General features: G+C 42.9%; 1 protein-coding gene across 1 annotated transcript; it reads left to right on the forward strand.

Moving 5' to 3' along the window:
* The first annotated feature begins 1792 nt into the window (after positions 1–1792).
* On the forward strand, positions 1793–12464 carry Nxpe4 (neurexophilin and PC-esterase domain family member 4). The gene is made up of 6 exons (XM_051156370.1): positions 1793–1809; positions 4546–4648; positions 6461–7194; positions 7585–7646; positions 9129–9335; positions 11387–12464. Exons 1-6 carry the CDS (start codon positions 1802–1804, stop codon positions 11920–11922), a joined length of 1650 nt encoding a protein of 549 aa, XP_051012327.1. The 5' UTR covers positions 1793–1801; the 3' UTR covers positions 11923–12464.
* Positions 12465–14326: the final 1862 nt, after the last annotated feature.

Here is a 14326-nt window from a genome sequence, read left to right on the forward strand (position 1 = left end):
ACTTGAAGACTCGGAGCCCTAACTGCATCTCCTTGGATAGAGTTTATCCTTCAACAAGAAGAAAATGTGACAATCTTCCTTACCTCGTACACTACACCAAAGTGATTCCCAGGATCCTACCTCCAAAACCTAGGGCCTTCTTCCTACTTAGCTTTGTCAACTCAGAACAGCTTAAAGTCATCTTAGAGAAAAACCCCCAATGAGGAATTGACCAGATCAGATTATAAGCATACCTATGGGGGAACTCTTATTCACTGATATTGGAAGACCATCCTGTGGGGCCACCGTCCCTAGGTAGATGGGAATGTAAGAAAGCTGCCTAAGCAGCTTGGCCTCCATGTAGGTCCCCCAGAAAGGGGGCAGGGGCTGTCTCTGACATGGTCTCACTTGCATGCCTTTCAATCACTTCATTCTGGTGTGGCTGCCTTGCCAAGACACTGTGAAAGAGGAAGGACACAGTCCTGATGAGACTTGAAGTGCTGGGGCGAGTTTGCAGGGGTAAGGTCTCCCCTTAGGGGCAGAGGAGAAGGCACAGTGGGATGAGGGAGGGACAGAGATATAAAGTAAAAAAAAAGAGCTTTAAAAAGCGATGATGATGATGATGATGATGATGATGATGATGATGATGATGATGACAATGATGAAAGCTGCCTAAGAAGGGACAAAAGGAACCAGAGAGTGAGCCAGCAAGCTGTGGTTCCTGCCTCCGGGATTATGCCTTTAGTTTCTGCGTTGACTTCCCTCAGTGGTTGACTTAAACTACAAATGTGAGAGGAAACAACACCCTCCCTATCTCACAGTGCTTTTGTCAGAGTGTTTTATCACAGCAACAGTATGAAACTGGAATACCCTCCAAGCCCTTAGTAAAGATCTTTCTGGAATAAATGACAAGCAGAGAATATTTCTTTGAGGTAAAGTCTACAGCTCATAAACATGGACCTGGCTGCTCCAGGCCTTCTAAAAGGCAGTTACACAATAACCCATCACCTGTACTTTCCAAGACGCTATTTGCTTAATTACAGATAACACAAGTCCCAGGCAACAACAGCCCAGGCCCAGGCTAGACTGGAGAAAACTAATTCACTGGCCTCTATTGTCTGTACCAGCCAGAGCTGCCTATGCAATCAGACGTGGATTTCTTCTGCAGCTGGTCAAAATCTTCATTTCTAATCTACCACAAGCAGCCACCTAAACAGGAAAAGAAACACCCTTTCAGTGTTCTTTGAAGGACAGCAGCAATAGCTTGCACAAGAGGAGAGATTCAGAGGCCACATTGAGAAACAGGCAAGATCACCCCCAGAGCAGTAATAAGTCCTATGGAGAAATGCTGCACTTTAAACTGTGTATCTTTCTATGTTCCAAAATGGGATGTGTATCGTCAACATCTGCATCCAAGTGATTCCACATTAGTCCACGTTTTCTTCAAGAAAAGAAGCGGGCACTTACTTCATAATTACATAACTTTAAAAGTCCCTTAGTGACAGAGGAGCTCCAGTCACTCCCCAAGGGTGAGACTTCTTAGAATTTCTAAAATCCAACTTCTCCTCTTCTATCTTGGGGATGCATGTCATAGCCAGGCAAACCTGCTGATAAAGTTTGATGCAAAATTAACAGATGGCTCGGTGTGGAGGAATGCCTTGAGTGGATGTAGCAGTTGTCAATAAAGTGCTGTCTAGCCAATCAGCTGGGCAAAATGACAGGAAGTGGAAGGCGGGGCTTCCAGGAGAGGAGGAGGAGCCGGGTCTGAGAGTTGGAAGCAAACAGTTGACAGAGGGAGTTGATGGAGGAAAGCTGCCCAAGAATGACCAGGTTGGCAAGTGCCTAGGTTATAGTAGGTTTTTGAGGGCACAGGATTAGATTAGTTAGTTTTAGTTTACTAGTAGATTAGTAGCCGTTTAGATTCTGCCCAGCGTTATGCTTGCAGCTTTGAATTACATTTCAGTCTCATTGTATCAGTTATTGGCTTCCTAGGCCATACGGAGACAATTAACTGCAGCATCTAGGTGCTCATGCTTGCCTCCCGAGGGGCAGAATCCTTGAGAACAAGAAGTTCTGTCAATCTGCTTAGAAGGTTAAGAGACCTTTCCAGAGTAAGAGAAACCACAAGACGTGTGCTGTTCATATGGAAACTTCCTAAATTCAGTGGGTTCAAATAAAAGGCACTAGACTTCCTGCCTCATTTCTCATCCTCGAATTGCCATCACAAACAAACATGATGACTTGTGGATAGAATATATGTAGCTTCTGGCTTCACGTAATTTTGAGCTTCATACGTTTGAAAATCTGCCTGAGAAGATTCTGGAAGAGAGCTAACACTCTTCTCCCTGGAAGTTCTGTATTAGTTATTTTGGTTGTTGCCGCTATGACAAAACACCCAACACAAACAACTTAAAGGAGGAAAGGTTTCTTTTAACCCATTGGTTCATGTTCACTTGGATTCGTGTGTCTGGCCATGGTGTAAGGCAGAACATGAAGGCACAGGAGCTTCCTCATGGCTGATAGGAATCAGAGGGGAGGAGACTGAAAACAGGAGGGGCTAGGGCAAGATACAGCCATAGGGATGCAGAGATAGATACTTTTACGTAGTAGTGGCAGTAAGTATGCAGTTTCTGGTAGCCTAGATAATGTCAGACACCATGAAAACAGGAACTTGGGATTCGCCCTGGTTTTGACCTCACTGGATGACCTTGGTAAATGATTTAAACTCTCTCACTACTCTCAGTTCATGGTGCCAGGAAGACCTTGTATGCCTGTCTCATAAAAAGATGTCAATTCACACTACCAATGTCTACATGACTAAAATCCATTAAACGTATAAATCTGTGTGACTCAGAGAAGGCAGCTGCTACTACCTGCCTCCCAAGGAGCAGCTAAACCAAACCCATTGCTTATAGACTATTTAGATCCCAAATGAGCCATCCAGAGCCAGGTATGTGAGTGAAAACAGTTTGTCCAAAAGCCGTTGTATGGAACCAAAATACTGTCACAGATCATTCGCTAGACCATGACTAACTTGCTGAAAAATCTGGATTTTCTTTTGGAAAGAGTCCAGTTTGTTGTGTTTTGTGGTTTTGTTTTGTTGTTGAGGTTTTATTTTGTTTTTGTTTTTGTTTTTTTAGACTAGACTATGAAAGCAGTATAGACTAGACTAAGAAAGAGACTGAGGCTAGCCAGGGCTACATGAAGCTCTGTGAAAAACAAGAGGATGGGGAAGTTGGTGACCTTTCAAATGCACATAAGCTCTTATAAAGGGCCATGTAAGCAAAACGTATGAAAAGGGCCCCGTGGGACCAACTGCTATTTCCTGTGGGCCTTACGCATGTGTCTGAGGCACTCTTCTTCCTGGGACTTTATCAGAACAAGAACACAAATCCCAGGTGGATTCAAACCTATGATTCTGTCAACCTCTTGGTCTGAGGTGTAATCACTAGCACTATTTTCTCTCTTATATTCAAGGTGGTTCCCCTTCAATTCCTATTTTATAGAGTGTATACCATTCACAGGATAATGTGCATTTTAACCTTGGTCTATGGGTCTTCACCACAATGCTCAGACAGAAACCCATAAGTTCAGTTCCCAGTTCCCCATGGGAGTATTCACTGTCTGCTTGTCAGACTTAAACCTCTGATGTATCAGCCAGATGCAGTTATCCCATGTGCTGTGACAAGTACTTTGCTTGATAGGACCATTGTAGTTCGTCAACCAGATTCCTGCTTAGGGTGAAGGGTGTGAATCCCACCAAAAAGCAGCTTGTATCCTGTGATGTGGTTTGGTGCAGGGGCTAAGGGGGCAATATTTGTTCCTGGGTGCTAAATCCTTGGTATAGAAACTGGGAATCCAGGGCAGAGGGTGTGTCTAGGAAAAGAGTGAGAGGCAGGAAGTTTTATAAGAGTGGTGTCCAAGCAAAATATTTTGGTTTCTCAGCGCATAATAAATCCCGGGCTGCCATCTAACAACTGTGCTCTGAACAGTGTTCCCACCCAGGTAATCCAGCAAAAACAAAAGCAAAAACAAGAGCTCAGAGCTTCAGATCGAAGAGAAGTGTCCTTATAAATGGAGGGAGAAACTGCCCAAAACTTCAAGATTTTTTTTTACAAGAAACTAATAGATATGAGTTTTAATGTGATTCTTTTTAAGGCTGAGAGGCATCAGGAAAATTGGAAATATAAGAAAAGGATCATGTGAAGGTTGGTGGATCAGCTACTACTAGAATTCCACGTGGTTCTTAGAGCCAATATTTGTGAAGTGTTTTGTCTGCTCTTTATGGTTCAAGAGAGAGAACAGAGGGTCCATAAAAGAGGCACAGTCCAGGATGTGAGTGTCCTGCCTACTTCAGGTTCTTGGTGCCTTGGCTGATGATAGGATCCAGATAACTAATAGAGTGACAGCAGCTGGGGGAAAGCAGGGGCAGCTAGAAGGGCCAAGACATCACCTTTGGAATAACTTAACCAAGGAACAAATAAGCAGAGGCCATGAGTGTGCCACACCTTTGCGTGATTTCCTTGCTGTTTCTTTTTGTGATAAGCTTCCGTGATTATCTTGTAGGGCTCGAATCATGAAAACGATGACCAGTCGTAAGTCACTGTGGGTGCTGCTGTTTATAGTGATCTTCTGGGTCTCTTTTACAATTTTCAGGAACCCCCTGAAGGTAGGAATTGATGTCGTTTGTTATTGTTGTTGTTGTTGTTTGTTTGTTTGTGTCTTTTTCTCTTGGTCTTGTGTTATCTAGGAAAGTGTAAGCTCCAAAGACCTACAGATTGCAATGGAGATGAGGGTTTGCTCAGTGGCTTGCCAGACAGCATTAGTGAGCTGGCGTAGCTGACAATTGTTGAACACAGTAATGTGTGAGGAGAGGGCCCAAGCCTTCATGTGTAAGCTGGGACAGAGGATACTTCATGCAGATAGGAGGAGGTCATGAGGGATGGAAAGCTTCACAAGGCAGCAACTGACATGTGTGCTTCCACACAGGCACCATCCTACGTGGCAGCTTGTATGCGAATACAGCTCTCATTTGCACCTGCTTTAATAAGGAAACCTGTGTAGGAGAGAATACATTCCTTTCTATGTACTGAAAAGGACCTGCCTTCTAAAAAGTGTGGATAACTGGGAATGGGAGCCATTTCTCTCCTCCAGCACCAGGCTGTCTAAACATCTAGTCAAATGTTTATGTGCTGTTTCCGAACCTCAAAGCTTTTAAGGCTTTAGTTTAATTTTGTTGCTGCTGCTGTCTTTATTGTTGCTGCGGTTTGTTCTCTCTGTTCCCCTAGTTGCTTCTCTGCTTTGGAGTGGGGTTTTTGTTGGTGGTGGCTAGTTGCTTTTTTGTTTGTTTGTTTGTTTGTTCGCAGGGTTTCGTTTTTGTTTTTTGATACGTGGCTTCATCCTGTAGCATAGATTGGCTCTTCTCTTGCTGTGCAGCTCAAGCTGAGCTCAAGCTTGCAGGTGCGAGGCTTCAGTTTTCACTGCTCTTACAGAGCTGTTTCGTTTTTAAAATATGCTTATTCACATTTTGTTATCTTTTAAATATCTTTTAAAATAATAGAGACGGTCCCAATAAGTATCTGCCATGTCTCCAGTGCTTGTCTAATATACCACGTGTCTTACTTAGGGTTTCCATTGCTATGCCAAAATGCCATGACCAAAAGCAACTTGGGGAGGAAAGGGTTTATTCTTCCTACACTTCCACACCATAGCCCATCACTGTAGGAAATCAGGACAGAAACTCAAACAAGGCAGGAAGCTGGAGGCAGGAGCTGATGCACAGGTCATGGAGGAGTGCTGCTTACTAGATTCTCCTCATGGCTTGTTCAGCCTGCTTTCTTATAGAACCCAGGACCACCAGCCTAGGAGATGGCACAATGAGCTGAGCCCTCCTCCATAAATCACTAATTAAAAACATACCGTACAGGCTACAGTCTGGCCTAATGGGGGTGTTTTCTCAATTGAGGCTCCCTCTTCTCTGACACTGTAGCTTGTGTCAAGTCGACATAAAATTATCCAGCACACCGTGTTCTTCCATAGTCCTCACAACAACCATTCGAGGTGCCTGGTGTTTGATAAAACAGAATCACAGTTGTATGAGTGCAGTGGCCATAGAGGCCAGAAGATGGCGTCAGATCTCCTGGAATTAGAGCTACCCGTAAAGTTGCTAGCCACTGGGAATTGAATTTAGGCTCAGCAATCTCTCCATTCCCATATCACCGCCAATTTTGAAGAAGATCCTAGCGAGGCTTATGTGGGGTCAAATGGATTTTCCAAGATGAGTCTTTGGAAACCAGAGTAATCCTGACAGTTTCTAAACAAAGCTGCCTGTGTATGAGACATATTTGACCATGAAATCTCAGTGCCACATGAGTTCCATACCTCTCACATGTAAAAGACAAAAGTTGGTTAACTTGCCAAAATGTGTTATATTAAATAGCAACTTTTCCTCTGTTCTCTATTCTCCTTCTTGGCCATCAAGATATGGGCTGTATTCAAGTCACCTGTGTCCTTCAGTCGCTGGAACTTGGTCTTGAAATCCGCATGCCCTACAGTGCCTCTGAACCCACCAGTTTCACCAAAAGAGACAGAGCTGAGAGTCAGGGAGGTCTTGGAGAAACTAGACCAACAGATTCCTCCCAGACCCTTTGCCCACCTCAACAACACCACCAGCGCCACACATAGCACAGCCACCATCCTCAACCATCAAGACACGTACTGCATGGGAGACACACTGGATGTGCTGTTGGAGGCTAGGGACCATCTGGGACGCAGGAAGGAGTATGGTGGGGACTTCCTGAGGGCCAGGATATCCTCCCCAGCCCTGAAGGCAGGTGCTTCTGGAAAGGTGACAGACTTCAACAATGGCACCTACCTCATTAGCTTCACTCTGTCCTGGGAGGGCCAGGTCTCCCTCTCTGTTCTTCTCATGCACCCCAGTGAAGGGGTGTCAGCTCTCTGGAGAGCAAGGAAACAGGGATACGATAGAGTCATCTTCACAGGCCAGTTTGCCAGTGGTGCCTCTCAGGTCCACACTGACTGTGCCCTGGTTCTAAACTCAAGTGTCGAACTGTGCCAATATCTGGATGCCCAGGACCAAGAAGCTTTCTACTGTGTGAAGCCTCCAGATGTTCCCTGCGCTGCCCTCACCCACATGAACTCAAAGAACAAGGATGTTTCCTACCTTAGCCAGCAAGAAAGGAGCCTCTTTGTAAGGTAAATAATTATTGTTTCACATTACCAAGGGGGAAAATGGTAATTTAACCTTCAGGGAATGTATTCCAAGCACATTAACTTAGGGACTCTACAGGAAGGGCCCTTTAAGAAGGGACATAGGAATTCATTTGGGGATGAACCTCAAAACATGGGTTGAGTAAAAAAAAATAATAATGAGAACTATCTATGTGTGTGTTCTAATACAGTCTGTATCTCCATACATTGCCTTGTGGAAACAAATAAATGGAAATTTACTAAGTGGCCTGAACTTCTAGACAAGGAAATTGGTTTTATCACTGAGAACTAACAGAAGGACTGGCCAATCTGGATTCTAGAACTTTGCCTGGGTTGAGGTCACTGCAAATTAATTTCTGTATTTGTCTCTTTAAGGTCAAATATAGGTGTGGAGATTATGGGAAAATCCAATGTGATTAGTGTCTCCAAATGCAACAGTAAGTGGCTCTGTCTGGTGGGTGACGTTTAACACTGGGCCCATTCAAAGGTCCTTCTCTTTCTGTTGGGCTTGGTCACTGTCTCAGTTCTTATAAGGTGAACCAACACACAAAGTCCGTAAGTGAATGAAGGGTTGTAATCACCAAGATCTTACATACTTTAGTACTTTAGTGCGGTGCTTTAGTAGCCATACCTCTCTGCAATCTACTGGTCAGGTAGAAGGTCATCTGCCCATCTTTCACAAGAACCTTCAAAGGGGAAAATTCTCCCAAGTCTCTGCCTAGTTCTATTACCCTCCCCTATTACCCTCCCCCACTACCCTCCCCTACTACACTCTCCTGTCATCTTCACATCATCCCTAGAGTTATCACTTAGATGTCACCAATGTGCCATCTAGGAGTCAATTTACTGCCATTCCTCTGAGTTTTTGAAAACATTTTTAATGAAGAAGAACATCCACGTGTGTATCCACTAGCTTTTCTTGTATTGTTTTTGACTCTGCACAGATTACAAACCCCACCTCAAAGGATTGAAGACATCAGTATCTTGGTATCTCTAGCGTCATCATGAGAAGCTTGCTAGTTGCTGAGGCAGCTATCCACAATGAAGGAAAATGTGTTTCTGATTGCAGAAGTGATAGATAGTGCTTACCCAGCACACACAAAGCCTTAGGCTTGACCCCACATAAGCATACACCCATGATTTACAAACTCTGGAAGGGATGATAGAAAGTGATACATTGAAGGCCACCCTCAGCAACATAGAAAGTTGAAGACAAGACTAGGCTACATTAGACCCTGTCTCAAAGACAGACAGCGACAGACTTACAGAGGAAGGAGGGAGTGAGAAGTTGTTAAAATGTTAACTCATCTTTTTGCAATGATGAACAATTGTGACCCCAAACCTGCTCCCTCACCATCCTAGCCCTCCATACTCTTCATCATCCAGAGACTGAGATTGAAAATCTGGTCCTTCTTGAACCTCTAGGCTTCGCTCTGGTGCACGGCTACTATGAATGCAGATTGGCTTATTTCTACGCCAAGTTTATCTTGCTTTCATCTCAAAGAGTTCATATTTGATGATGATATTTAAGACACCATGTGAGCATGTGACAAGCTCTGAAGCAAACCGGGCTAAAATGGTGGGATAAATGAGTTCTCGTCCCATACAAGAATTGATAGTTTTCGTGACAAGGTCAACAAATACTTTAACTTTACCTGAAGGCCTTTTTTATTCCGAGTGGGGGAACATGCACTTTCAAAATAAACACTAATAGGTATTACTTAGGAGACTCACATCAGAGGAAAGTTCTATTGAAAAATAAATATTCCATTATAAAACTTCTTTAATAAGTTTTTTATTGTCACCACCGCCCACACACCTCTCAAAAGTATTCTTTGGAAAAAAGATAGAAGACACTTAATAAACACAGATGAGTAGGCTGGTGTTTTAGAAGACCTGTCTTGCTGATTCTTTGGCAGAAGAAGCAGTTCCAGAGAAAGAGAAATGCAAACTTGGAATGGTATCTACTACCCCTAGTGGGCATGTCTGGAAAAACACATGGAATCCAGCCTCCTGTAGTTTGGCACCCATCAAAATGAAAGACTGCCTAAGAGGAAAATTCATCCACTTAATGGGTGATTCCACAATCCGCCAGTGGATGGAATACTTCAAAAGCAAAATCAACAGTACGTGGTAGTATAAGCTATTCGCCTCTCTTTCAGGAACTATGCTCTTGTTTCAAGGGGGAAAAAAGACTACAGGAAGTGCTTTCTCTTTATCATCGTTCTTAATCACAAAACCACCAGCATTATTCACAAAACATTGCTATCATTTCCTAGAACAATGCTCATCAGCCCTAAGTTTTGTCTGGAATGAAGTGAAGTAATGGATAGAGCATATTTAACACACCACCAGGCACACAGACACACAGGAAGTACCCAGAAAGAAGCAGCAATTGGGACTGCTATCACAAGTTAGTATCTGAGTTGGGACTAGACTCTAGCTGAAAGAGCCCTAGTTTCAATGCTGATTTACTAAGTCAAGAATGCACCAGTACCAAGTCAGAATGTAGGGTTACATCCAAGCTAAATAGCACATCACTTCCTGTCCTTCTATGTCCTTGGGCCCTGGCTCTTGTCACTGAAGGAAAAGTTGAGCCTATGACTCCAGACTGTCCTTGATATGAGGCCAATCTTATGATCTCCAATTTTTAAAAGCTGATCTTCTCAATGGAAAGGTGAAATTGGTAGGGCCTGGCCTCTAAGATTTAAAAGTACTCCCAACAGAGAGGACATGTTAGATGTGACTTCTGGTAACCGAATGGCTCCTTGCTACTTTGTTTCTCTCATCTACAAGATCAAGGCTCTAGTGAAAATCTTTATCGTGATGTAGTTTGATGCTGCAGTTTTCTTCTTTAGGTAAATGCAGCATTCTAAGGTTTTGAGTTGCCTTTTCCTTCAACATGTAAGTTGTAGTGGGAAGACATCTCTTGTTTGCTTTGTGCAATGTTAAATTCTGTAGCCAGAGTGTGCTTTGGAAAAGAGGGCTAAGTCAGTTGGAAGTGATGGAGAAGCTAATTCTACCACTTGCCCCCAGAGAGTCTCCACCATGTCTCTTTTACAGCCTTACTTACTGGCTAAGACTTCCAGCCCAGCCCTTCCCTGCTTTGACCAAGCACATTACAGGGCACTGCAATCATGCATGACATATTTTCTCAGAAGCTATAGCAGTAAAACAGATCACCACGCTCTTCTGATAAGGCTTTAGTTGGCACAATAAACAGAATGGAACTTTTTCTTGTCCTGTTGACATTGCACTTACTTTCTTATTTTCAGAGGTGTCAGAATTAGATTACTTTTTTCAAGAACTGACGTGGGGATTTTAACTGCTCTTGGGTAATTTGACATCTTGCTTTACTTTCCTTTCTACAATATGACAGACAGATGGATGGATGGATGGACGGACGGACAGACAGACGAATGGATGGATGGATGGGTGGGTGGGTAGATGGATGGATGGATGGATGGATGGATGGATGGACGGACAGACAGATGGATGGACGGATGGATGGGTGGGTAGATAGATGGATGGATGGATGGATGGATGGATGGATGGATGGATGGATGGATAGGAGATCTTGGTGCCATTCCATTCACAGGGAAAGAAGAACATAGAACACAGTTTAGATTCGTAAATCATTTCTGAGATATGCTAGATTCTTTTTACACAACATTAGTAGCCTTCCCTAACTATCCTCAGATAAGGTCCAGGTAGAGTTAACAAATCTTATACATGTACACAACATGTACACAGCTATGTACATCTTCCAATGCCAGATGAGTCAAATGCCATTCCCTTCACAATTCAATATGAATGATTGTAAAAGGGCAAACAACGTACCCCATAATGGGTGCCAGGGGTGGTGGCACACACCTGTAATCCCACTCAGGAAGGCAAAGGCAGATGGATCTCTGTGAGTTCGAGGCCAGCCTGGTCTACAAAGCAAGTCCAGAATAGCTAAGGCTACACAGAGAAACCCTGTCTGGAAAAAAAAATGGTCAAAGTACCTCATCAAAAAGGACTTTCAATTCTTAGAGTAATTTTCATAACTACTCCTTAGTGAGATATGACACATTTATAGGACTCTAAACACAAGATTTTTTTTTTCTCGTGAAGTGGTGGCTAGTTAATCTTTGTAACTGTATTCTCCTTTTGTTTGGGGACTGTTTGCTGTCAGCACTGAGGTCCGTGGATCTGCATGAAATTGGAAAACTGCAACACCAACTTGCTGTGGACTTGGATGGGAAAATCAACATCCAGTGGCAAAAACATGGTTACCCCCTTGTTGGATCATTGGTCTACTCTGTTAAAGAGATAGAGAACATTGCACGCATAATTGACAGAACTGGAGGAGAGAAAAACACAGTCATTGTCATTTCTCTGGGCCAGCACTTCAGACCTTTTCCCATTGATGTTTTTATCCGAAGGGCCCTCAATGTTCACAGAGCTCTTCAGCGTCTTCTCCTGAGAAGCCCAGACACTATGGTTATTCTCAAAACAGAAAATACCAGGGAGTTGAGCAGCGATGTGGAAAGATTTAGTGATTTCCATGGTTACACCCAGTATCTTGCCTTAAAGGATATTTTCCAGGGTCTCAATGTGGGTGTCATCGATGCCTGGGATATGACTATTGCATATGGCACAAACAATGTCCATCCACCAGAGCATGTAGTCGGAAGTCAAATTAATATATTCTTAAACTATATTTGCTAGCAAACACAAAACTATGAAAGTCACTAATTGAACTTAAAAGATACAGTGAATCAATCCTGCTGCCATGCCCAGTGCCAGATGTCCCAAGTAGTCCAGGAAGATAATCTGTACTATGGTCCACCCAGGTCAGCCTAAGAAGGCATTTCTACCCTGGCCTTCTGCATAAAGTTGAAGCTGAAAAGAATCAATGAAAGATCTGACCTTTTTATTAAAGCCATGTTGTTCTTCATCAATTGGAAGTTGGGATCCTTGTGGGTGAGACCTCCCTGTTGAGTTCAGAGCAATGAAGTAATTTTGATAAACTTCTTAAAGGATCTTTGACTCAATTTTTAAATATTTTGTTGATAACTTTTATAACTGTACTTTCTTGTCTGTACTTTTCTTTCTTGGTCATGTCTCAGAGTTTGATATCAGGCCAATACAGACTTCAAAGAATGACTTCAGTAGTGTTCCTTCTGTTTGTAACCTGTGAAAGGTCTTAAGAAGTGTTGGTTACATTTTCTTCAAAAGTTCCATGGTATTCAGCAGTAAATCTGTCCAGGCCTGTTTTTTTTTTTTTTTTTTTTTTTTTTGAGAGAGGTTTTTAATTTCAATCTTATTGCTTATTATAGATCTATTTAAATTGTTTCTTTTTTTAAGATTTCATTTTGATAGGCCATATACATTTTTAAATGTGTATTTCTTCTAGGTTTTCCAGCTTTTGGGGATATAATATTTTGGATAAATGAAAACAAAATATGCACCATCATGAAACTTAATATTTTATATGCTAATTTTAGAACATGTAAAAATAAAGTTTTTAAATGAAAAACATTAAGATAAGAATAATGGAAAATATTTTAGTGATTTTACTTTTACATATTAAATACAAAGTTATAATTTGTTTTTCATAAATATATTAAATTATATCCTTTGTATTTCTTTTTTTGTTTCTTGTTTGTTTGTTTGTTTGTTTGTTTGTTTTTCAAGGCAGGGCTTCTCTGTGTAGCCCTGACTGTCGTGGAACTCACTTTGTAAAACTAGTCTGGCCTTGAACTCAGGCCTGCCTCTGCCTCCCAAATGCTGGGATTAAAGGCATGCACCACCACTGTCCAGCTATATCTTTTATATTTCTATATTATTTTTATTTGAAGAAGAGATAGACACCACAGGGCGCATGTGGGGATCAGAGAACAATGTTTAGGAGTCAGTTCTCTCCACCCATGATGTGGGTCCCAGTGAATGAATTCAGATCACTAGGTGTGGTAGCAAGTGCCTTTACCCATTAATCCATCTCATTCACCCTAGATTTTTTTTTTTTTTTTTTAAAGAAGAGGTAGTTGAAAAGATGGCTTGGAGGTTATGAGCACTTGTTGCTCTCTCAGAGGACCCGGGTTTGATTTCCAGCACACACATGATGGTTCACATTTCCAGGGGACTTGACACTCCTCTGGCTTCCACGGGCACAAGGCATACACACAATATACAAACACACAGCATTGTGGGACTCTGTTGGATAAGGTCAAAGTCTGACTTCTCTGGATAGCTGTTTCACACTCAGTCTATGAAGACTGGACGCCCTTTCCCAGCAGAGTCCTCACTCCATCTGGTCTAGTAACCCCAGATTTTCTAAGGGGTGTCACATAGTCCTAAAAGAAAAATACAGGCCCTACCCTTTCCTAATAAGGAACTTTAACAAGCACAGGGAATTCCCAGAAGTACCTCGCCCTGTGCTGAGATCCTAGTCTCTAGAAAATGCCCTTAACTATACCTAGAAGTCATCTCCTCACAGGATAATCAAGTACTGTTTTCTCCTACTTGTGATAGGACCCCACGGTATTGACTATAAACAAGGCACTCTATGTAGATTAAGTATCCTGGCAACCTTAGTGCTAGCGAATCAGACACATTCACCCTCACGACCCCCCCCACACACACACACTGCCACGGCTTATAAATTCCTGTTTCACAAGTAAAGTTTGGCTTGTTTTCTCACTCCACCACAACCATCTCAAGCTTGTTATTCCAGGAAAACAAGGGCTCTCAAGGGATGCTCTGGGCTTCCAGGACTTCCTGCCGTTTGCTAGCATGCAGAATTACCCGCTCTATCATGGCAAGACCAATATTGACCGCTGCAGAAGCAGAAGTCAAGCCTTAGTCTCACAGAACCTGCCTTCGGGCATCCACCAGCTTCCCCTGCCTTGCCTAGCATGAGACCAGAGAGCTGTGACACTGCAGTACCATCCCAGGCCTTGGGGATACCCAAGTTTCCATAGCCTTCTGATACTGACAATTTCATTGCCTTTTGGCTGGTTTCAGGCGTTTGTCTGCTTTCTATGCTGTGACCTCGGCACGAGGAGCTGTAAGACTTGTGGAGCCCCCCCCACCCCCGCCAGGTCTCCACTGCCAATTGAGACTTGCAGTC

The sequence above is a fragment of the Acomys russatus genome, chromosome 14, assembly GCF_903995435.1.
Source record: "Acomys russatus chromosome 14, mAcoRus1.1, whole genome shotgun sequence".
Taxonomy (NCBI): Eukaryota; Metazoa; Chordata; class Mammalia; order Rodentia; family Muridae; genus Acomys; species Acomys russatus.

Excerpts from the sequence above, each read along its gene's own strand:
- Nxpe4 (XM_051156370.1), top strand. Across the intron at positions 4,649-6,460 it reads TTTTCAGGAACCCCCTGAAG|ATATGGGCTGTATTCAAGTC; the intron begins GTAGGAATTGAT and ends TTGGCCATCAAG. Across the intron at positions 9,336-11,386 it reads CTTCAAAAGCAAAATCAACA|CACTGAGGTCCGTGGATCTG; the intron begins GTACGTGGTAGT and ends GTTTGCTGTCAG.